This window comes from Urocampus carinirostris, chromosome 4 (genome assembly GCF_059441175.1).
Source record: "Urocampus carinirostris isolate Australia breed hairy pipefish chromosome 4, RoL_Ucar_1.0, whole genome shotgun sequence".
NCBI lineage: Eukaryota > Metazoa > Chordata > Actinopteri > Syngnathiformes > Syngnathidae > Urocampus > Urocampus carinirostris.
In genome coordinates, this window is record NC_142352.1 from 20,001,018 (window position 1) to 20,026,683 (window position 25,666).

The 25,666-nt window shown below is 37.8% G+C and overlaps 1 protein-coding gene across 3 annotated transcripts in view; it reads right to left on the reverse strand.

Moving 5' to 3' along the window:
• Positions 1 to 25,666, reverse strand: part of lrp4 (low density lipoprotein receptor-related protein 4) — a 136,610-nt gene that overhangs the window by 52,026 nt on the left and 58,918 nt on the right. For all 3 annotated transcript variants that reach the window (XM_088333855.1, XM_088333854.1, XM_088333857.1), the window contains exons 3-6: positions 11,691 to 11,807; positions 2,315 to 2,428; positions 2,120 to 2,236; positions 248 to 376 (exon numbers count right to left, since the gene is read on the reverse strand). In XM_088333855.1, coding sequence (XP_088189981.1) covers positions 248 to 376; positions 2,120 to 2,236; positions 2,315 to 2,428; positions 11,691 to 11,807 — 477 coding nt within the window. The remainder of the gene's footprint in view (positions 1 to 247; positions 377 to 2,119; positions 2,237 to 2,314; positions 2,429 to 11,690; positions 11,808 to 25,666) is intronic.

The following is a 25,666-nucleotide window of genomic DNA, read 5'->3' on the forward strand; positions in this document are numbered from 1 at the left end:
CCAGTTGTATTTTTAATCTACTTTCCCCTCCGCCCAAGACGTGATAAATTAAGTGATAATTATCGCCATCGACTGATAAATGTTTTATTATTTTTGTCGTATCGCCCAAACCTATTTCCATCCTCGCCAATGTCACTTTGCGATCCCCACCTCTCAATATTAAAGTCGTATACGAGGGATCTAGTCTATTTAATGCGACCAGGTAATCAAGAAGCCACGACAATCGACAGTGTGTCAATAATCTTACAACAATCGGACTCGTCTGACCAGTCCCCGCAGTCATCATCGCCGTCGCAATGGTAAATGTCCAAGATGCAGCGTCCGTATGCACACTTGAACTCTTCCACGCTGCACGTGGCCGCCATCACATCCGAAGCTGCACGCACGCACACATAAGGCAAACAGATGACAGAATTCAAAAACACATCTTGGAGTTCCGTTTAAGATGAAATGGTGGGAAGGATGATTGAAGATCAGTCAGAATGTGTGAGGGTTTCTGCATCTGCGTTGCCGTTTTGTGCTTGCCCTCGTTTCCCCCTTAGCATGAAGTTGGAACTAGCTTTAGCACGAATGTTACATAATCACTGATGTAAATTTCTATGCAATCTTCTTCTTTCATACTACTTCATTTGTGGAGATCTCCCCCAAACGCTTCAGCATTTACGACACATTCACATAATCACTTCACGATTTCAGTAGTGCTTCAATAAAGCAGAATGATCATCTTTTTACAATTAAAAAACATCCTTAAAGCTTTTCCTTTAATTCAAAAAGAGTGATGAAACCAGAAAAATATGAATCAGTATTTAAAAGGGTAGCTTAAGAACATCAATCTTTTCACGTTTGTTTTTTCTTTTCAAACCATTCAGACCCAATAAAAAAACAACCAAAATACTCTAACTTGTAAGACTCTTTTAGAACAATTTGACCGACTAATGGAGAGTCAAACTGATAATAAATAAATAAATAATTCTAAAAATTAGGGAGTACCAATATCAATGATGGTGTCGATTCTAGCCTTGAGTTTTAGGGCATCAGTACTCAGGATGATAGCTGATACCTGTATCTGCTACCTTTAAGTAGCCAATAGCAGAAATTAAAGCAATGTTAAATTGTCATAGGGTGGGACGATATGATTTGTTCAAGATTCCAATTGTATTAAAATACTCAGGAGCCAAATCGATTTATGTCACAATTCTCGATAATTGTGGCTCTACAAGTATTGCGATTAGTTGTAATTAATGATTGCGTTTTATTTTTCTTTCCTAAAAAACAAGCAACTTAAAAATCATTCACTTCTGATGTGCGGTCATGTTTGTCGTAGTACCGCAATGGGATACGTGTCTGTGACAAAGTTTGCAGACAGTTTTGGTCATGCCCTGCTCAGTCTTTCTAGGAATTGAATAAAAATCGTTTGCTTTCCTGCATTTTTTACGTACCAGATATGACATCCCAAAAATCCATTCAAGGGGAAAGACATCGATTTTAAAAATCGCCAGAAATAAAATGGCAATATATACACATCAATTTATTTTTTGGTCCCACCCAAAGTAATTACATAGATGCAATATTAAGGAAAATATGTTTATATCTAAAAGGTATTTCGTGAAAAATAGCTATCATTTTTGAAAAGGGGAGGGAATTTAAGCCAATAATAATATCGGTTTGTGATATTGGTACCAAAAACTACTCAAGATTTGAATCTTGGTGTCAAAAACAGTATTTAAAAAAATGTGTCATTATGAAGAAAAGCAGTCAACGTATTCATTTTTATTTTTCAAAATGACACTTCCACATTTTTCTCTTATGCCAAAAAAAATTACCTAAACTTTAGCATTGATGATATGCAATGGTTGGATCATAATTTCCCCATCCCCCATTTCTTAATGCGGGCATCGATGAAACAGTTAAAGCCCAAGCTAGGCTAATATCACCCTCTCTGTTTACCTTGTGCTTCAACTAGCAGTATTAGAACTTATACTCACATGTAACTCTAATAAAAATGTTTGATAGGAGAAAACATAAATCAGTCAAAAAGAAAAATAATTTACATTTTGATAGTACACTTTGTAAGAATATTGGATTAGATCAAGTGATTATCTCGGACAACCAAACTTACGACAGTTTTCTTCATCAGATCCGTCCTTGCAATCCGTGTCACCATCACAGTACCAGTGCTCGGCTATGCAGCTGCCGTCCATACAGCGAAACTCCTTGTCTGAACATTTCCGCATGTCTTGATGTGCAAAAATTATAAGTATTAGACCATTGGAATAAGAAATCCCGACACGGTTGGTGGTGTGTTTGTACATACCGCACTGCTCATCGCTGTTGTCCCCGCAGTCGTTGTCTCCGTCACAGTGCCAGAGGCTGCGAATGCAGTATCCATTTTGGCATTGAAACTCGTCTTCTTCGCATTCTCGAGGAGCTGGAGAAGGAAAAGTCCACTGGAGTTATGAACAGACGTTTTCGCTTTACAATGTTTTTTTGGTTTGAACAAATTTATTGACACTAATAACAGAAAAACAATCATGACAATCTCAACAGCAATTAAGCACATTCACAATATTATATTTCAATATGACTTTTTATAGCAAGCACAATGTGAGGTTTGAACAACCCTTCTCGAAAATCTTAATAGCAATCAAGCATATTCACAATTTCATTATATAACATCTTTGTTAGTGTCAATAGATCCGTCCAGGCCAAAGTCGATTATTTTTGGTCTGTGGTTTGAACAAATTTATTGACACTAAAAACAAAAAACAATCATGACAATCTCAACAGCAATTAAGCACATTGAGATGATTTAACAGCCACTCTTTATAGGATTTTCCTCACTTTTGAAAGCCAATGAAAGAAATGTTTGCATGCGCAAAAACATATCAAAGATAAACTTTGTGATGTTTGTGCAAGTCACTAGTTACATCCCTAAAATGCCCATATGCTAATGATGTGTGTTACGCCATCATGAAAATGCTGATATGCTACTGGGTGAACTACCCCCAAGAATGTCTTTCTCTACATTCAGTTCAGAATCTCATATGCTTCGTTAAAACTTCGTCTTTCAGTGATACACTAATGTATTTTTTGCACTGTATTTGTTCACTATGGGTCCCAAGACTTGTAGTGATGCTAAAGGGGACATAAAATAGGATAAACATGGAATCTGAGCTTTCAATGATCATCAAATACGAAGAAAGCACATGTACCACTACACTCACAAAGCTGCATAGCCGTTACCAATTGCCAATTGACACTATTATTGAAAATATATAGGCAATTAAAGGAGAGATATCATCTGAGAACAAGGCAATTGTTGCAAGTTTTAAAATAAATATTGATTTAATCTGCCATCTCCTACTCTCTCTGCATATACCCTTTACTCCACTTGACTAGCTCATGTCAAAAAAAAGTGAATCATTTTTCCCCCTTTACATGTATACTTATTTATAATGTTATATAATCATATGCACGGATTCTACACTAAAGTAGTGCTTACTTTATACGGTTTTCTTATTTTAATGTTTTCATCTCGAGTGCCAGCAGTTTGGAGCTAATTGTGATAGGTCTCCATCCCCCACTTCACTGCAATTTCACTTGGCTATGCCCACCTCATAACAGAATAAAGTCATATCTCGTAGGTCTACGTTACTTTCTTAAAATACGAGACCACTTTGTAGATAAGCAAATTCCTTGCCTATAAAAGACAGATTCAAACGGACACATCCAAGTTTATAACAGAAAAAAACAATCCCATCATTGTTATTGCCCTGTTAACGTTTGATGAAATTTATGCCAGAGTATCCATTAAAAAATAAGCAAATTGATGAACTGAAAAAATCCCGTTTGATTTATCTGAAAACTCGGCTCGAATTTACAACTTTCCGTGCTCAGCCTCACAGCTTGATTTACGCCTTAATTGGAAACCCTGGCTGCAATATAAAAGGAAGCGCAATTTCACAAGACAGTTAACCTTGAGACAAGACATAAAAAGACATTCGTCTTCCACTGCGTCTCCCTGGGAGAAGTCACTACCTCGTGTTAACTTTAAGCACCACAACTTTAAAATAATTTCCAATTAAAATCTTTTATACCAGACCAAATTCCTCCATCTTGCATATTTTTTAATCACACGTCTATTGATTAAAATACTCTTTGGCAGGGGTCGGGAACCTTTTTGACCCAAAGAGACATAAGAGCACCATATTTTGATTTGTTGGGGGGAGAGAGAGCCACAACGTAGATTTTAAGACCAATCAATAAAACCGCCAAACCCAATCTCCAGCCAAAAACTCAATTTTCAGTGCATTTTGTTTCACAATGTGACCGTTAATGACTTTATGATACAATAATGCAAGCGCCTTTGTCCCACATCAATTCTATATATGACTTTAAACCTGTGTCCCTCCCGCAGTTACTTGAGATAATTGAGGCTCATTTTGACCGTTTTTTTCTTTAAAAATGGTTTTACTCAAAGTGCAAGCAGAGTTTTTATTGTAAAAATACTGCAAACTAAAAGTCGACAGATTAATTTCATTGCAGCGCAATAGGCGAGAGCGTGCACTGCTTGCATAGTCCCTAGTGCTCACCCAATCAAATTGCTCTGGGTACCTTGCTGGCGCTTTGGATTTTTTAGTTTGTTCTGTGGGTTTTCATCATAAGCTATCTCAACAGGGAACATATTTTTAATGAGCTTCCATATAAAGGATTCTTTAGCGACGTACAGCCAAACTAGGGTCCGTTGGTGCGACACCTTGACTGTAAACTGTAGTTCTGTCTGTGCCCTATATATCCTGGACCAAACCTGATACTGTAACAGCGTCACCCCGGATTCGCATATGACAAACTGGCTTCCATGTACCATCATCAAAATGATACCAAAATATGAGTCAAATTTTAACTATGAGCCACATGCACTCACAAAAAGAGCCATAGGTTCTTGACCTTTGCTTTATGCTGTTTCAAAATCACAATCTACATTTGCTGCCCCGAATCGATGGCAAATCCCAGCTCGACTAGCCTCGAGCAGAGTAAACACTTTAGTCAAGGGGAACCAATGACGGATGGCTACAGGCAGATGGCAATCTATAATTTAGCATTGTTGTGTGTTTCGTTTGATAGACAACTGAGGCAAACAGAAAGAGAGAGACAGAAAGAGTTGGAAGAGCACGGATTTGAGTTTTACTTCTGAGGTCTTTCAAGTGCAAGTCACATGGGGACGGCAGAGACAAGATACAGACCAGTTGTGGAATGTGTGCATCTGAATCATAGATCAGAGATCTTTGATATGATGGATAGTTGAATATGCCCTGTGGAGGTGGCACAATTCTACGAATGGGTGATTCAGTTTTACTGACGTTAGTTCCGTGCACAGTGCAGACATCAGAAGGCTCAGGCTACTAAAACTATCTTAGCATGTTTTGACGGATATATTTGCTTCACAACGATACTTCAGTACTTGAACGAGACTGTAACCGAAGAAATTAGCTTTGACACAAAAATGAAAGTAATTTTTGCTCAGGTGTTTGAACAAAGAATCTGAGCTCCGACAAACCCAAACACATCTCAACATAGTTAAACACGTGACTACCCGGGCCCGGTTGGGTAGCATCATTTTGAGAGAGTTCATTAGTCTGTTAACAATTGCTGAAAAGTTGTTGTAATTTAGAGCTTTTTTCATTTTTAATGCCGATAATATTGGTTCCATAGAACGTTACTGAACGGGGAGGAAAAGTAAGAATAACAATTGAGTTAAAGAGCGAAATTATCATGAATTACGATAATGGTGTGCGTGTGTCTGTCATCTAACCGATGCTAAAACGTACAGTAAATGGTTTAAAATGTTTCATATCTTTACTATGGTTAATTGTATCCACACATTTCAAAAATTCTCATTTTTTTTTTAGGTACAAGTTTTATTCAAATTCAGAGTATTTATGGCTGTTTAGGTACAGGTTTTATCATTTGCTTATTTTGTAATACACAGTACGTATGACAATGAATACCATCACTTCATTTGGGAAAAATGTTTCGGTAATTAGGTTTCAAACTGATTAGGGTCGAGTACCGAGATATCAATGTATATCGATAGTGATCACAACATTCACGCAAACGTTTGACAAATTCTCAATTTGTTTAGGTCAGGTATAGTTTCTGAAAGTTTAGTGGGGCCTTTTAGTGAGGCAAATATTTTAACATTTAGAGATACTGTACTATGATTTTGATTATATTGTGAGGCCCCCAACTTAATGTGTTTGCACATTTAATGTAAGAGCGGTATGGATGTTCCCTTTGGCGGGAGATGGTCGCTGTTTTTGAACTGAAGCTAAAAGGACTGTAGATGCACTTTGCTAAATAACATCCAGTTGGTCTCTGCCTTTAAGAGAAAACTACTTAAACAGTTTTATCTGATTGACTTTGGTTACAAACAAAACATTGCTTTATTTGTTTTGTCATGCATCACAGAAATTAAATGTTACGATAAATTATTTTGTATAAAGTTCCGTACAGTTCGTGTTCAGAGTATTAAAGGCTGTAGACGTGCTTTAGAATCTGAAAATTCCATTTTTTGACTCACACGAGTGAGCGTTCCTAAAATATTTTCTAACCATTTCTCTCTTTTTTTGGGCCCGGTCACACAGCCGTTTGCGTTTGTATCGCGGGTAAAATTTTGCGTTTTTTTTTTGCCCGTGGTTGCCCGCGATGGAAAATGCGCAAAATTGGCCAACCCGCTGTTCATCGGTGGTATGCCCGCAAAACAGACGCCGGCTACTGTTCCGCTTCCTCATCGCGTCATTTCTGCGTCATTTTCGCGTCATTTTCTCGTGTGGACCACGGGTATAAAAGCTGCCGAGCCGGCGTTATGCCGAGAAATGCATCCCCTCGCTACTACAACCACTTTTACCTCGTTTTATCTCACTTTTATATCACTTTTAGGGAATGTAATGGCGAACATATAACCAAAACCACTTCGTCTTGCATTTGTTGGGAATGTAATACAACTTAAACCATTCCGTCTTTGTATTTGTTGTGAATGTAATCGAACGGTAATGCACGCCGTATACAAATAACTTTTGAGCAGGTAACATGTTTATTTTGCCTTTTTCTATTCAAATCGCTCGTATTGAAACTGTTATGCACTCTACCATAAAGATTATTTCTGCATAATAAGCTTTACGGTAGAGGGCATAGCAGTTCTCAAAAGTGATTTATATACGGTGTGCATTACCATTCGATTACTTTCACAACAAAAACAAAGACGGAATGGTTTAAGTTGTATTACATTCCCAACAAATGCAAGACGAAGTGGATTTGGTTATATGTTCGCCATTATATTTCCCTAAAAGTGAGATAAAACGAGGTAAAAGTGGTTGTAGTAGCGAGGGGATGCAAATCTCGGCAGGGATGCATTTCTCGGCATAACACCGGGCTGTAGAAATCATAACCCCTCAAGACACAGTCCCGTGAAGATCAAGATTTCAAGCTATGGCACCGAAGAAGCCAAAATGTTATTATTGTAATAGTTTTTCATTTTTATTTTATTATCTTGTTATGAAATGAAAATAAATGTCAAGAAATAAAAATGGATTAAGACGAGGTCACTACGGTGACCCATGTCCACCCCTTGACGTCTCGAGCACAACTGACGTTTGCTCGGCTAATCGCGCTGTATATACGCGGAGAAAGGCGTTTGACCGTCACACGCGTAACACGCTAATTTCACGTAATAACACCGCGATACAGGCGCAGAACATGCTATGACCGTGCTCCACCCGCGATTACCCGCTGAAATTTCGCGTCCTACCCATGTGTAACCACGCCCTGGCCGCGGCCAGAGCACGTTGTTCCGCGTCATTACCTCGTGTGCCGCCCGCGGTTAACACATGGTCTAAAGTTTTGAGCAGCGCAAAACTTTTTCGCGCGGCCAACCGCGTGTGAATTTCCGACCGCGTGTAAAGCACTGCTGTATCTCGTCTATATGGCCATCTCAAAGCGTCCAGCAGCGTCTGCTTCACGGGCAGAAATTTCTGGCCGTGATTCAGACGCAAACGGCTGTGTGACCGGGCCCTAAAAAAAATATATATTATATTGTACATATCAGATCACAGGGGAATATTTCTATCAGGGTTTTTCTTGTGAAAAACCTGATAACCTCTCCAGCCCCAAACAAAATAAAGCTTCAGACACTGCGATAGATACTTCCTTCAAAAATGTGAAACGAATTTACAAAACATACTCATATTAAAACTTATATTTTGTTCGACTAAAGTAAAATCAGACAATGTCAATGAACTGAATTCATTAACCTGTGTTGCAAAAGCCACACACCCCACATCCCTTTTGTGTCATTTGCTGCCTTCAGCGTAGTAAACAAAGGAAGGTTAAAGGTGGAGAAGCCCTCGAGACCCTTATCACTCACACAGCTGCCAAACGGCAAAGGGCAAAGGGTGCGACGAGTCATTACCATGCTTCCTGAATGTGTGATTGGTTTCACGTTTTTTTATTATAGCGTTTTGGAACGCCTATATATCCTTGTCAAACAACCACGCAACAAAAAGCAATAAAAATCAATAAAATCACATCATTTGGTAGGTATGCGCCACCCACTTCAGTCTCTGCTTCTAAATAATTGAATTTAAAAAAATCTCGGAGCTAAAGAGTGGAAAAAGCAGGGTAAATGCATTAAATAATAAGTAGTTTGGTGCTAAGAGGAGAGCGAAAAAATTATGCAGCCAGATGAAAAATTAAAGGACACCGAGCAAAAGACATGTGGGACCGTTAAAATCTTTTTAAGGGTTCTTTCCTTATGACTGTATGAATTTCAGGGTCTGCCTCGTTTCGATTTTTGTATACATAATAGAACCCTGAGATAGAACATGAATCAGTTCAAAGGGGGAATCACAAAGTCTATGGCAATGGGTAGTCAGTGCCTTCCGAACCCCTGGTACACCAGAAAAGAAAATCAGAGAACAAAAAAGTATATATATGATTTGCACACCTTTTCATGCCTATATTTATGCCAATTTCCCAATTTCCCCAGGAACATTGAAAGAAATTGAGTGTAAATCATGTATTTTGCAGAGCCAAAAATATATCTCCAATTTACATATGAGATTTTTAATCTCTCGTGTCCATTCATCAGGACATATAGATTTAGAGTAATTGCGAATATTTGTGGATCTGAACAATAAGTGTGTAAATATGTTTGAGACAAATCTCTCCCCAAATAGATTTTGGGTAAAATTGACAGTAATATTTAGCCTACAGGGCGGCACAACGGCTGAGTGGTCATGGGATCAAATCCAGCTACCAGCCTTCCTGTGTGGAATTTGCATGTTCTTCCCATGCCTGCGTGGGTTTTCTCCGGGCACAAGCATGTCAGGTTAATTGGCCGGCACAAATTGTCCCTAGGTATGAATGAGCGAGTAAATTGTATGCCTCTGTGTGCCCTGCGACTGGCTGGCAACCAGTTCAGGGTGTCCCCTGCCCATTGACCCAAGTTGGCAAGGATGGTTCCAGCACCCATACGACCCTACTGAAGATGAGCAGTGCGGATAATGGATGTATCTTACATTTTGAGCTGCAGTAAGTTTTTACCATTACAATTTACCATTGGAGAAAGCTACCCTAATTATTTTGCATGTCCCATAATGAATGTCCATAAAAAAGACATAATCCTTCCACTTATAAACATTACATAGTGCTATGTTTAGGTGTAGCATGCACCCTCTTGGGCGCGACCAGCGCTTCATAGGACAATGCCATACAAACAAATGCCAGCTGCCGTTATTCACAAGGGAAGAAGAAAAGCAATGGCAAATCAAAACCACCAGGGAGCAGTGTCATTTTAGGCAGACTTGTTGAGAAACACGACAACCATATAATTTACAAGCACTTCACCCAAATTTCAAGCACTTTTCGACCAATAGAGAGGAATCTTAAAGACATAACTTGCAAAAACCTCATAAAGTTTGAATTTGAAATGCATATGAAACTTTTAGCCCTTCATTCTAAGCAGTAACAAAAAGGAACTCTAGGCTGAAGATCCCTGATTTAGAGATGGGTTAGGAAAAAAGGGGGATGGTGCTTTGTAATGATCTTGACTAATCTGTACTGGATGTGATGAAATTGGATTTTTAAAGAGCACTTAGTGTGATTGAATTGTACTTTTATTCACTGAACCTTCTGTAGTCTAAAATCTCAAACCCAGTGTATGAAATTAGGTAGGGCTTTTTTTTAAAAACTAAGTACATTACATCAGTCTTTTTTATTAAACAACAGTAGCAAATAATAAAATTGTATTTTTTCCCACAATAAAATTAAATTAGTGCACATAACTCATTATTCTGCACACGCTGCTCAGCTTTAGCATCCTCATGGGACCATGTAACCAAATTGGTGGTGGACCAAATTCTATTTTGTGGTGTTTTTTCTTATTTTATGGCGGTCTCTTGAAGCCACTACCCATTTGGCCTAATTCAACTTCAAAACCGGGTGGTTTGTTGCTTCATAATTCATGTGGCCAACATATTTCCACCCAGTTTATACATACATTAGAATGAATGTATCGAGACGAGCTACAGGAAAAAAAACTAAACTGAATTCCAACGCAATAGACCGAACAGTAGTTGACAGAGGAAAGGCCACAATTTCCAAAGAATGGTACTTTGTTGACACAGCAAACTCACAAATTGTTGCTAATATATTAAGTTATTATTGATGCTACTCACATGGCATTCCAGCCGTCCTACGTTTTATCTTTACAAAAATCAATCCAAAAACTGTCATTTAAAATGTAGTGTTTGCGCATATGATGAGTTCCGGCTTTAAGATGCCCTCTTCTATTGGTTGATGTCCTATAAAATACTGGTTTGCTATTGGTTTGCGTAACGGCATCATGAAAATGCTGATATGCTATTGGATAAACTACCTCCCAAATGCCCTCTATTCATTCAGTTCAGAACTTTGTATGCTTTTTAAAGACTTTGCAAATTTTTTGTATTGTACTCTTTCGCTGTAGATCCCAAAACTTGCGGTGAAGCTAGAAGGAGAAGCAACATAATGATAACGACAGAAATAATTCTTGCGAAGGCACACGAGTTGAATGGCTGTAACCAAGCAATGATTGAGGTAAATATAGAAAAAGAGGCAAGGACATCTTCAAAGGGCATGAAAATTCTCGCAAGTGTAAGTTATAAAATCAGTTTAAGCGCAGTCTAAGCGTCTGCATCCTCCTGTTACTCCACTCAACCAGCTGTAGTCATGGCACACTAAAGGTAAATAAAATTTTGTTTTTCCTGTGCAGTATTATTTATTAATAATGTTATTTAATCATTTGCATCTATATTAAACATAAGAAGCAATTATAAACTATTTTGCATTGTATTGTTTTAAACTGGAATACAGGGGGTTTGGAACACATTATCTATTTACAATTTGAAAATGGTAAAAATTTCTACTCTACGGAAATTTAACTTTGCGCTCTCCTCCTCAGAACGGATTAATGTCAAATCCCAGGATTTTTTTTGCATGAAAAACCTCATAAATGCAGGTCTCTATGAAGAAACTGTTTCTTTTCAAATATGATTCCTTAATTAAAGGGGGCGGGGCAATAGGAGTACACATGTACATCCATTAATAGCAGAGGAATGATTGTACAGTTTGGTCGTATGAGGAGGAGCACTCACGACAGTCTTGCTCATCAGAGTCGTCCTCGCAGTCGTTGTCCCCGTCGCAAACCCACGAGCGTCGTATACATTTGCCGTTGTCGCAGTGGAAGTCCAGCGGGGAGCAGGTGGGAAGCACTGCAAGCATACAAGTTGAACAGTGTGAAAACAGGAAAGATAAACAGGCGCTTAGGCAGTGCAAATGAGAGGAAATGAGGGGAGTGGGCGGTAGGTGGGGGGTGCAGGCAAGCCAAACAAATTACTACACCCTGAGGCAGTGTTGCCCTAAAGGTGTCAAATGTATTTTTTCTTTAATTAAGCATGAATCCTATTTAGGAAACAAGCTGTGGGTTGGAAATGTTTGAGAAAACGTTTTACTAAATCAAATAGAAGTCATTGTTTTATTGTGTTTTTTTTTTTAAATTTGGTTATGCGAAGTGACAATAGACAAGATTTTTTCAATCAGCTAAACATGTTATACCAGAAATGTCAAAACTATTTCCTCCAAGGACCATGTACAATAGTCCCTCATTTTTCGCAGGGTTGCGTTTGAAAAACGTCCTGCGATAGTAAAAACCCACAAAGTAGAAACCTATATTTATTTCTCAAGTAAACAAGAACTAACTCAATTTACAGGCTCAAGTATTTTTTGACAAATAAACGTACTGACTTTATAAACGTAGTTTTATTTTGCAAATAACTTCTGCCCTGTCAAATTATAATTTTCAAAATAGTCTTGCCGTGTTATTGCACAACTGGATTAAGGACACGATCTGCTTTGTCTTACGTGATGATTTGTCACCATCACATGGACGTTGTTTAAACCTGCATTCACTTTCCAGTTGATAACACAAAAAAGCCCTATTGGGCCACAGAATGTTTTTAAAATATGTGTAGCCACAAGAAAATAAAACCCTTATAAGAAAAGAAACATATATTGTATCTATTTATATTCGATGGAAAATGTTAAAAATGTATCCTGTTTTGTCCTACAAAAAACATATAATATTCAAAAATGTTATCAAACACGGCAGTGAGAAAACAGCTCCCTAGGCTGTAATTTGAACACCTCTGTCTTAGATTTTGCACAGTTCCTCTTTTAAACAAAGCATGTTTTTTTCAGCTGGTTGTCCAAAACCCACCAAAATATACAAAACAAAAACTGATGTGATACAGAGAGTGGAAAGTTGCCTCAAATGATCCCCACCCACAGAGGGCCCCGCAAGGCAAATTCATTGAAGTAGTCTTTGGTATCTTAATGAATAAATTACCAATTCCCAAGCTACATTCAAGAGAAGGAGCAAAAACTCAAACTGGGCTTGGCATTTGGAAAGAGTGCTTTTCTTTTAATAAAAACAGAACTGTGACAGAGAGCAGGGATGAAACCGGTGGGAGCAGTGTAAGATTCTACAACCGCAACAGGTCGTACAAGTGCATATAACGCACCATGCTCGGCGCAAAGGAGGTCATGCAACTAGAGAGGCAGCGCGTTTAGAACAAAAGGCTGCAGATAAATACCTGATTAAGTTGGCCCAAGACATAAAGGCTGATAAATTAATTTGCTCCTCAGCGAACTTTGATAAATTTACAAACGAGTATTAAATACATTAACATCAAAGGCTGGGGTCGGCAAACTACAGCCAGGGTCCACATAAGGCCTGTCATGTTTTTTAATTCGGCCCGCCAAATGTTAAAAAAATTATATATTATATATATACTGGACTGTCTCAGAAAATTAGAATATTGTGATAAAGTTCTTTATTTTCTGTAATGCAATTAAAAAAACAAAAATGTCATACATTCTGGATTCATTACACATCAACTGAACTATTTCAAGCCTTTTATTATTTGAATATTGCTGATTTTGGCTTACAGCTGAAAAAAACTCAAAAATCCTATCTCAAAATATTAGAATACTTCCTCAGACCAAGTAAAAAAATAATTTTATAACAGCAAAACTAAATCAAACATTTGAAAATGTCCATTGATGCACTCAGTACTTGGTTGGGAATCCTTTTGCACGGATTACTGCATCAATCCGGCGTGGCATGGAGGCAATCAGCCTGTGGCATTGCTGAGGTGTTATTGATGCCCAGGATGCTTCGATAGCGGCCTTCAGCTCATTTGCATTTGTAGGTCTGGTGTCTTTCATCTTCTTCTTAACTATACCCCACAAATTCTCAATGGGGTTCAGGTCAGGGGAATTAGCAGGCCAATCAAGGACAGTGATGCCATGGTCAGTGCACCAGTTACTGGTGGTTTTGGCACTGTGGGCAGGTGCCAGATCATGCTGGAAAATGAAATCCTCATCTCCATAGAGCTTTTCAGCAGATGGAAGCATGTAGTGCTCTAAAATCTCTTGGTACACAGTTGCATTTACTCTGGACTTGATGAAACACAGTGGACCAACACCAGCAGCTGACATGGCTCCCCAAACCATTGCTGATTGTGGGAACTTCACACTGGATTTCAAGCAACCCTGATTTTGCTCCTCTCCAGCCTTTCTCCAGACTCTGGCGCCTTGACTTCCAAATGAAATGCAAAACTTGCTTTCGTCTGAAAAGAGGACTTTGGACCACTCTGCAACTGTCCAGTGCTTCTTCTCCATAGCCCAAGTCAGACGCTTCTTCCGTTGTCTTGAGTTCAGAAGTGGCTTGACCATGGGAATACGGCTATTGTAGCCCATTTCCCGGACACGTCTGTGAACTGTGGCTTTTGATACCTGGACTCCAGCTTCAGCCCACTGTCTTTGAAGCTCCCCCAAATTCTGGAAGCGGCTCTTCTTCACAATTTTGTTAAGGCTGCGGTCATCTCTCTTGGTTGTGCAGCGTTTCCGGCCACATTTTTCCCTTCCAACAGACTTTTTGTGGATATGCTTTGAAACTGCACTCTGTGAACAGCCTGCTCTTTGAGAAATTTCTTTTTGTGTCTTACCCTCCTGATGGAGGGTATCAATGATGGTCCTCTGGACAGCAGACAGATCAGCAGTCTTCCCCATACTTGTGATTTAGTTTACTGAACCAAGCTGAGTGTTTTTAAGGCTCAGGAAACCCTCGCAAGGTGTTTCGAGTTAATTAGATGACTCAGGTGATTAGTTGAATAGCCTACTTGTATACTTTTCCATGATATTCTAATATTTTGAGATAGGATTTTTGAGTTTTCTTAAGCTGTAAGCCAAATTCAGCAATATTCAAATAATAAAAGGCTTGAAATAGTTCAGTTGATGTGTAATGAATCCAGAATGTATGACATTTTTGTTTTTTTAATTGCATTACAGAAAATAAAGAACTTTATCACAATATTCTAATTTTCTGAGACAGTCCAGTATATATAAATATATATATATATATATATATATATATATATATATATATATATATATATATATGTATATATACACGCAATGGTTTTAAAGACGTAATAATAAAAAACATGAACTGATCTGGTGCCACTCTTGTTCTCAATGTCTCCAACAATCAAATATTTGGCTACATTTTTCTATAGTTTTTTAGGCGGCGGAAGACGTATTTTTTCCATCAAGATATTTATTGAGTTTAACTGAGAAAGGAAATTTAGTGCTTAAAAAAATACATAATGCATTATTTTGCTTTAACTAAGTGTTTAAAACACATTTTATTGTAAAGCCTATGTGGCGATAGATTAAGAAAATATTAAATGTACATCTAGATGTTTGCATGTTCATGTATCGATATTGTTCAACTTCTCTATTATTTGTCATCTATTATTCTTGCATGAATGGATTTAGAGGGTGCACGACGGGGCAGTGGTTAGCACGTCTGCGGCACAGTTCCGAGGTCATAGGATCAAGCATTTCTGTGTGGAGTTTGCATGTTCTCCCCGTGCTTGTGTTGTTTCCTCCGGGAACTCCGATTCCCTCCCACATTCCAAAAACATGCATTTCAGGTGAATTGGCCGGTCCAAATTGGCCCTAGGTGTGAATGAGTGAGCGAATTGTCTGTCCCTGTGTGCCCTGCAACTGGCTGGCAACCAGTTCAGGGTGTCCCTAACCACTGCCCAAAGATAGCCTGGATGGGATTCAGCACCCCTGCGACCCTATTGAGGATAAGCGGTGCAGATAATGGATGGATGGAATGTTTAGAAACAAGCTAAAAATTAGATGAATCCTTTTGAAATAGCAGTGACTATATTAGGAAAAACTGGATACGCCTCTATTTTATTCCAAATGTAGTGCCGAGGTATCAGATTGCAAACAACATTGATGGATACAAAACAAAATCAATGTGCTTTTTTCAGTCTGGCCCGCCCCCTCTGCCAATTTTTTTACCAATGCATCCTGACAATCTAAGTTTGCCCACCCCTGAGCTACATGATAAAGACTGAATTGCTGGTTAGATAGACATAGTATAGTTCAAATGGACCAGAACAGTATACCATTATTCATTTCAAAACAAAATCCGACCTCGATCCCCAGCCCATAACAGATTAAGTTCGAAAACTGAGGCACCACTGTATATTGGAATAAATAAGTGTTTAAAACATTCTAACACAACATTTTCTTTCTTTTAAGTAAAAAAAATAATAATACATGAATTTGAAAAAAAAGATTAAACAACTTATTCCCAGATGCACACAATGCATCTCAACTCAGCACATTCTTTCTTAACTTCATATCCGTAATAAGCGCAGAAGCTCCCAGTCTAATGACTGGCTCTTTGTCATGCGCAGACAGAGCTAATTTAATTACAGACCAGCGATGGATGAAAGCAGGAGGAAGGGAGCTAGTTAGTCTCGCCACCGGGCTCGCTTGTCAATACCAGATATTAAATATTGACCGAGCTTTGCAGACTTTATGAAAAATGCATGACGTCACACAGCGATTTAACCACCATGGCAGACAGTCAGACAACTCGGGCCCGGGGAGTGAATTAAGTGTGTGTGCCGGGGTGTGGCTCCGGTCTCCTGGGTAAAGTAAAGCACTACTGACCCACATACCCTTGCTTGGATATTACATTATTTAAGAGAAAGGAGAAGCCAAGTGAGACATGGCTGTACAGAAACTGCTTGCCCAGCGCCTCAGCATTTTCTTCTCGTCTGATGAATCTGGTTTCAGACACATTTGGCCGTCACAGGAATGGTCTGGTTCATTTATTATGGAGATATGTTACGGGAGCACTCTTAACTGTTGGAAAATTGTGAGCCCGATATTAACTTAAATGAGTGATTACATCTTCACATGATGAAAAACAAAAGGTCACATAAAATTCTGATGGAATTGGGGAAAAAAGTTAAGATTCAATTGCTTTATAACTAGATTTTTTAGCTTATAAGGCGCACGCCTAAGTCTTTAATAAAAATCGTTATGAAATGGTGTTTCACTTTTCCTCAGCTCAAACTAAGCGTTCTTAGTGACAATCGTTGTTTGATTAAAATAATTTATTGACAACATAAGCTATGAACACAATAACAAAATAAAATGTTAAAATTTGATGTCCTGTAAAGTCTGATTCATCTCCAGATACAACAAATAATTGTTTCCCTCCTTGTGCTTTTTTGCGTTTATTCATATCTTTTAGGAGGACTTACTGTTTTCCCTGTTCACCAACATTCATCTCTTGTGCAGTGAAAAAAAAATATTGTGATAATTTGATACAATTTAATGCCTTTTTGTATGACATAAAAATCACTGGTGGGCTAGTGGTTATGATTTGACGTACTCATCGCTGCGACCTGGGTTCGATTACCATTGCGTCCAATGTTGCAATTGAGGTCAGTTATAGTTTTTAACTGCACAATTACAATAATATACAACCGTAATGCCTCGCTTTATACACCATAAATACGATAGTACCTGTCCGTAAATGACTGAATCACTGGGGGCATAACATTTTTATTATTTTTTCAGTGTAAATCATCCGCAGTGTTTTGACATTAACTGTTTGTGTGTGTGCTACCAAGCAAGTTTGACACAAAAGGAAAAAAAAGTACATATTGATCGTTCTAATGAAAAGTCCTCTATACCTCAATTAGAAACATAAAGCCACGGCCGTGCTTTTAAAATTAAGAGGATTGATGAATAAATATTATATATAAATATATATACACACAATATCTTTGTACACATCTCTATATTGTTATTGCACTACTTGTCATTGTTCTGATGCACTTACAACATATGTCAGTCTCCAAGCACTACCTGGTAAATATGTTCGCTTATTTATGCCAACATTCTTTTTTAATTTTGTCCTTCTAATATTAAATCTTTAAGTCTTATCCTGGAATTTCACATCTAATCTCATTGTAAATAATGTTTACTACATTGTTATCAATGACAATAATACAATACTAATTCTTAACACACTTGTGAGGGAGTTTCGGAGAAATTTAATACTTTCTTTACAGTTCCAATAGTCATTTGACCCAGTATGATTGCGTACCAGGGTCGGACATTTTTCTAAAAGACATTGTTAGGGTAAAAATACCTTATAGTTTTGTTGTCAGAGGCAGGAGAGTTAGTTGTGGGTAAGAGAAAGAATGACCATGAGTGAAGCGCAGTGCTAATCAACATTCTTGTATATTTTGAAAGTTAAACACTACAGTTTAGTTTTGCAACCAGTTCCCGTGTTACTGGTTTGGAGTAGAGTTAAAAAAAACAAAAACAGGAATGAATCGATGTCGCATATTTTACAAGATATCATGGTACTCGATTGACCTTGTATTTGAAAAAAATCTGCATTCGACCCGAGAAAAAACAATAATTTGTGCTTCCGTGTTCTAATGAAAAATCATAACTTGAACAAATCCGAAAACAGCCAACGCATGGCAGAGTAAGTGGAGCGGCAATCGTAGCTACTCCGGGCCAGTGGGGTAGCATCATTTCGGAAGAGATGTGTTGAGAATGTATTGTAATTAAGTGTGTTTTCTTGCCAGATCCCAAATAAAGTTAGTTATCAGGAGAGGAAAAGAGGAAAACTGATCATGTTGAAGTAAAATATTATGTAACACGAGAATGGTGTTCGAACCGCTGCGTTGTCCAAAATTGTTTTATATGTCTATTTTGATGTTTAATCTTAATTATCCACACATTTAAGTAATTATCATTGTTTGAATACACCTTTATTTAATTGTTGGAGTATTCATGGTTTCGTATATCATTATTCTTTATGACTTTTATTCATTATTTAAAAGTGCCTTAATATTCATGTGGGTTCTGTAATGAGGGGGGTCACGAGTAAAACGCATATTGATAGCCACATTTTTGCATGCAATGTGTATGCGCGGCAAGTAAATGTGTGTGCATCTTTAAGTGGCCTGGAGCAGCAAGTTAATGACCCACTCTTTCCTGTAGAGCAGCGGAATCTAGTGCCTCTAATGGGACCAATATATCTGTCTTAATGCCGCTTATCGCCGAGGCTCAACACACCGATGAATGAACATCTTGAGAACGAGTGGAAAAAGCAGATGTGAATCCCTGAGCTCAATCTTCAATAAAGCTTTTCTTTCGTGTCCAACATAAGTCATTTCCTTTCCAGATTACTGTCATCTCTCGTAGAAACAGTTCATAACAGTGGAATTATGTTTTTCCGTACACCAATGGGGAAGTACATCCAACATCGTGACAAATATAATGTTGGCGATCTAAGCGAGCTTCATAACAATTGTTGATTGAAGTTTTGGAAAGGAAAAAAACGAAAGGCAGCATTTGTCCGGATTTTTGTGGAAGGGGAAAAAATATTTAATAGTAGCATGCAAAGCATGCAATTCAAAAGGTCAAATTAAATAAGAAAAATGCTGGCACCGAAAAACACAAAGGAAGCAAATATCGAATGTTATAAAATGTTTTGTGCTTAAGGGAGCTGACATTTCTGTTGCTTTTTTGTTGTGGTGGTAATTATACAGTACCTTGTAAAATGTGGGACAGAATATCCATTAAATAAAGCACAAAAAATTGGAAATAATTAATATTTGCTTTAAGGGATTCTGAGAAACGTATGTAAGGCTGCAAAAACAAACCTATAAATAAGATTATTAAAAGCCTTGGCAACTAATTTCATCATCGATTCGTTGTGTTGCAGGGTTTATGCACCACTTAGGTTAATTCAATGCAAAAAAAAAAGTGGCGTTAAAGGGAAATAGTTGTTGTAGCACAGAGAGGACAGCTCGAGACCATTTTTATAAAAAGGTATATACCGTATTTGCAGGTGTGTAACGTATGTTTGAACTTATTTCTATTTATTTTTAAACTGTTTGACAAACACTTGGATCTTTTGTTTTTATTTATTATCGAATATTCGGTTTTGTCCATCCGTCCAAAACTTCAATATTTGAAAAAGGAGGGAGAAATTAAAGATGTGTTTTTTAAAAATCCCATTTTTTGGTAATATAATCCACTGATTCATTGATAAATAAAATAATAGTTATTTGCAGCCCGAGTTGTATGCGATGTCACATGGCTTGCACGCTGTTCAAATCTAGACACATAAATGAAAAGAAAATTTGTGCAGTTTGGTTACTTAAAGTGTTTCTGTAGTATGTATTCTTTTAGCTTTTTAGTACTTGTTCTGGTGCCACAGTAGAGCAACATTAAGTAGTCAAATAATACACACTGTCCCTTAAACATTCTCTAGTATGGTGGTAAGCGAATTTAAAAAACACACAGAAAAATAACAGAGTTCAATTGAAAGGAGGAAAAAAACACTGAGGTTACTTGAGGCTGTTGCACCACAACCGAAATTGTTCCTAAGGGAACGATTGCTACTTTTCAAAGGGGCCCAAAAAATTGCCACTACAGTGTTAATGTTATCTTTTCTTTTTGGGCTCATGTGACACCAGGCGTATCTGATTTTAGAGAGCTCTAGTCAGTAGCTGGTTGGGCACTCAGAAGAGTAAAACTATCAACCAAGGATTTTTAATTTACATAGCCTTGGCTAGGATATTTAATGTGACTTCCGCTACTTGATTGGCTAAATTACCACAAATTGATTCATTAATTTAGGAAATCATCATCATCCAATTACAATAGACCCCCAGGATATAGCATTATGATAATTTTGCATTATGTTCTGGGAGGTTTTTTTTCAGCCCCTAAGGATTTTGCGTACCCAAAATTAAATTAAATTCAAAGTTTGCGGTGTTAATTGAATATGACTGAGGTAAATCTTAAAAAAAAAAAAAAAAAAAAAAACCTGTCTGCTATTGGTCTATGTCTTGTGAAATGCTGCCTTGCTATTGGTTTGTGTCAGAGCGTTATGAAGATGACAATATGTTATTACCTGAAGTACCGTAGTTTCCACACTCTAAGGTGCACCTAAAAGCAACAGGTCTCGTAAAGGGAATTATGGGGCTAAACAGACAGCTGGCAACAAAGCTAGCAACAAGCAACATCCATCAATGCAGAGATGCTTTTCAGCTGATATTTTTTTTCCGCATAATCGCTTGTTTAATATTTAAATATATTTAATATAAATATTTTACACGGTTTGATTTACTACGCTCACGGATGTAAGGGGTCTGTCGAATGTGATGGCTGCAAGATGACGTCTTTGGTGAGCTACCTAGACTTCATATTATTATGGTATCTTGTTTCAGCCGGATAGTGAAGTTGCTGTGATAAGTATATTTTTAAATGGTCAGGATATCTACCAAGAGTTTTAACTTTCCAATGATATTTGGCATGACATATTTCAGTAACTGGCTACATTGTACAGACACCGTGTCTGTACGTGTCTAAAACACGTATTTGCTTCTTAACAGTCCGACGGCCTGCCTGAATCTTAAGGGGTTAATACAGTTTGACTTACATATCTGACCGTTTTGTTGACATTCCTACTGTAGTGCATTATTGTCCAGTGCGGCTTAGGCATGGAAAATATATGACAAGAGACTTTTTTGGGGGTGCGGCTTACAATCCCGGTGCACCTTATAGTGTAAAAGATACGGCACCATGTTGGCTTTGTTATTCTTCTTTCAGAATCCTGTGTGCATCTTAAAAAAATAATAAGTTAGAGTATTGTATTACTGTATTTTTGTACTTTAATTATTCGTTCTGGGTGCCAATGGTTGCAGTGATGCTAAAGAAGAAGCAAAAACATGATAACCATGGAAACCAAGGTTGAAATTATCCAAAAATACGAAGTGGGCATAAGAATCGATACTTTCACTAAGTTGCATAGCCATAACCAATCGACAATTGGGACACCTATTGAAAATTTAAGCAAGAGCATGACAGGAAAGTGAAAATGTTTTGTTTTGAAGGCAGGAGTTTGCAAAGCATTGGCTTATTACCACATGTTTCTAGCCCCCGGTATATGCCAATTTCACTTTGTGATCATGTTGGTCTACTTTTAAATCGATGTTTTACATCTGTTTCAATTATCATTTGAATCACTAACCGCATTTAGGTGGAAATTTATTTTGACACTTCAAGCTACGACAATAGTAGAAAACAGCAGTTTTAATAAGTGGTCTTTGTGTAAGGCCAGAACAGGACTACTCTGATTTTTTTCTTTTGTCACTCCTGGCAAAGTCAAAAGCATGGAGTCCATAATGTGGATTTCTGCTGAAGTAAAAGAAAGTTGATGTATAAATTGCAGTACAATAATGTTTAAATAGGGAAAAATATGCAAGTATGACGTTGCCAGAATCTAGCTCATAGTTCAGAGACACAAATACAGGAAATCTGGACAGACATTTTGCCAATGAGTTTATGAGCTCATAAATGGAAGTTACTAGTCTATCGCAATATAATTCAAAACTGGTTTTATAGATGCTAGAGTTTACAGCCAATGGATAAAGCAATGCATACTTTATGACCAGGCTACTTGGCCGCAGGAAAGTTTCTTTTCAAAAGTAGCTGAATCAGGGCAGGGGTGCTTCTGAGAAGTTTCACACCAACTCATAAAATTATGAAAACGATAAAAAAATACAATGCTAAGTGTCTAAAATCCAAGCAGAGTAACAGCATTTACGGACAAAATGGCCAATTAAAGAAAAAAGCACAAAGGCAAAAATGTTTGTCTTCTTTAATTCTTGACATTTCTCTCTGGCTCAATCTTTCACCTAGCTATGCTTGCACGGGTTAGTCTTTGTCTTCCTTGCGCAAAGAAAAACCAGAGAGGGCCGCGACCCTATGCAGCCACAAACCAGAGCAGAGCGAGACGTCTTTTGTCCTCCAAGGTAAACCAAGAAAATATCACAAAATAAATGGTTTTGGTGCAGGGGGATATAGTATTTAATTTCCAAAAAGTTACGAAAGAATTCCCGGTCCTGTAAACAAGTTGATTGTTATAACAATGCGAGTTCTTTATTTATGTGTCTGTACATTTTTCCTTTGAACTGATCATTTTCATGGACTGCAAAATTGATAATGTAATACTTTTTAGAGTGATTCCCTTACAAAGTTATGGCACCAGCAAAGATCCAAAACCCTAACAGAGGCATTTGTAGTGTTTGTCTTCTCCCCCTTTCACTTATTTGGTGACGACAAAGGAACAATTGCTCAAGGTATTACAAAATTTACTTCCTGGTTAATATGTTATCACTTCAAGTTACATTTGTTGTGAAGTAAAACATGCGACAATGTTTATGTTTCGCTTTTAATTCCATACAATTTAAAACAGTACCATTTAAACTGATTACTGAAAACTGCAGTGTTTAACTTTCAACAGAACTAAGTATGTTATTGAGTAATTCACGCGCTTCACTTTTAATTATTTTTCGTTGTCTACCCCAAAACTTCTGCATCTCTCTGCTTTTCCTTGTCTTGCAGCGCCCTCTAAGAATCTAGGCTCCAAAACCCAACACAACATAAATACTTTCTCTCGCATGATTGCTTCCAAATGGTTAGTAATGCCAAGGGCTAGCAAGAAGCTAGAGCCCTTTTGAGCTGGCTTCGTGATATGTGGCTTGTGCCCCCACCCTTCCACCTTACGCTCTGCTTTGCTAAGGATTCAAACTTTTTCACTCATAGTGAAGGTGTTTTGCTAGAGTAAGGAGTGCATTTGACAGGAAGGAGTAATTAGATTTAGTGTTATCTTGCAGTGTTTTGTTATCTTGTACAGACAGTCATGTCATTAGACTTTTGGATGATTTCAAAAGAATGTTGAAATACATTATTAACTCGAAAGTGGCAACCTGAAAAAGGGAAAGAAAACATGTTTTGTTATTTTTTAAAACCACCCTCAAAACCGAAGCCAACATAAATTTGTTAGCTAGTTTTTCCGATAATAAGAAGTGAGAGCCAGGATTTGCTTGTGAAGAGCAAAAAGCCAACACTGTCAAATTTGCACGTATTCTGGATTATGTCAAGTACAAAAAAAGCCTTTTGTAAGATGCCAAGGCTAAAGCCATCATGTCCATCTGGATCATATTCACAGTAAACAATTGTTGTATCCAAATTCCCTATCGTAGTTTTGAATCCAGAAAAATTGAAAACCTCGCAAGATTTATGCCCTTCAAAGAGTTTTCATTTGACATTTGTTTTTATTGATGCAGCAATTGTTTACACAAAATCCATTTTATTGTGCATGAAATTTATGCAAGTGGAACAAAACACAAAATGACTCATGACAAGTGTTTCAAACTAACGACCAGGGGCCGATTGCGGCCCTCGGGATGAAAGTTTGGGGCTAGGGTTCGACCAATTATCTGCACCGATATTTGAAGGATATAGATAGACATTTTTATTTATTCAACAGGCTGATTATTTAAGCTCAGATACAGCTGAGCCTTTCTCTCCCTTGCTCCTACTCCTACTCTCCTGTTCCCTATGTAGTAGTTAATTTGTCCAAGGGAATCTTATTAAGGTGGAGACTGATATATCAGCTCTTATCATTACATTAGTTAGTCAATCAAGCATGTGTGTTTGCGATTGAGGGAGAGCATAAAAAGCACGCTAAAGTGGAAGGCTGAGTGATTAGCTTTTACCATTGCATTAGTTCGTCAATCTAGATCCATGTCAGGAGTGCCAACACTTTTCAATTTGCATTTTTATGTATTTATTGTAGGGGGGGAAATCAGGGCGCTCTTTAAGTTTTTATGAATTGTTATAAGAGTTTCTGCTAAGCCCAATTTTATTTCCTGCATGGTTAGTTTTTGTTTCGAGTGAAAGATTGCTCATGCTAGTTGTGTTGATATTCTGATTTATTTACAGTTCATTTAGGGTTGCTTATTATTTAAATCAGTTGAATTTTATTGAGTTAAAAAAAATGTAACACTAGGATGCACTAAATAAAACACACAGTCCCTTTCAACCTTCTTGTGAAAGATTTACTGTAAAAACGGTTTAGACACTCCCTTATCCCTTCAGCGACCCTATCAGCTTCGAAACACGTGTTTTCTGAAGCGGTTTCATTTACTGAAGAGGCTGTAAATAACCAAGGAGGAAGTAGAGGAGAGAAAACTGGGCTTAGGTTTGAGGAAAAGAGGCATGTAGAGGACGAAAGAGAAGGCGGGGGAGGAGGATTATGCTAATGTATCCAAAGCCGGACAAAAAAAGACATAAAAAGAAAAATACAAGGCGCATAGTGATGGACTTGAAGGCAAACATGCTGAGCTAAGCATCAAAAATCCAACGTTGAGAGAAATAAATGAAAAAGTGTTGGATTAAAATAAGGTGAGTAGCATGATAAAGGGATGGCAGACAGGATGGCGAGGTGAGCTAACGGAGGTCTGGGCTGAGAAATTGACATGACAGAGAAAGTGGGAATGGGGTCCTTATCTTTTTGGTACATGCTGATGGCCCGTTGTGGTCTTGCTGTCCTGGTTGCTTTCTCGATTAGCTACAACTGCTCAGACATCTTTAAAAGAGGGAGGTGTGAGTTCAAGGAGAACTAGTTTGAGTTTTAAACATTTGTAGGTATTTAAAAGGACACAGTTATATTATACCACTAGATGTCACTGTATTGTGCTATGCAATCAAAAACAAGTGCTGAAAAGCACCAGAAGGAATAGAAACTAGGGAGACTCAAAGTGAACAACTGCACCAATTTTCAAGTCAAAATGATCTACCCCACACAAAA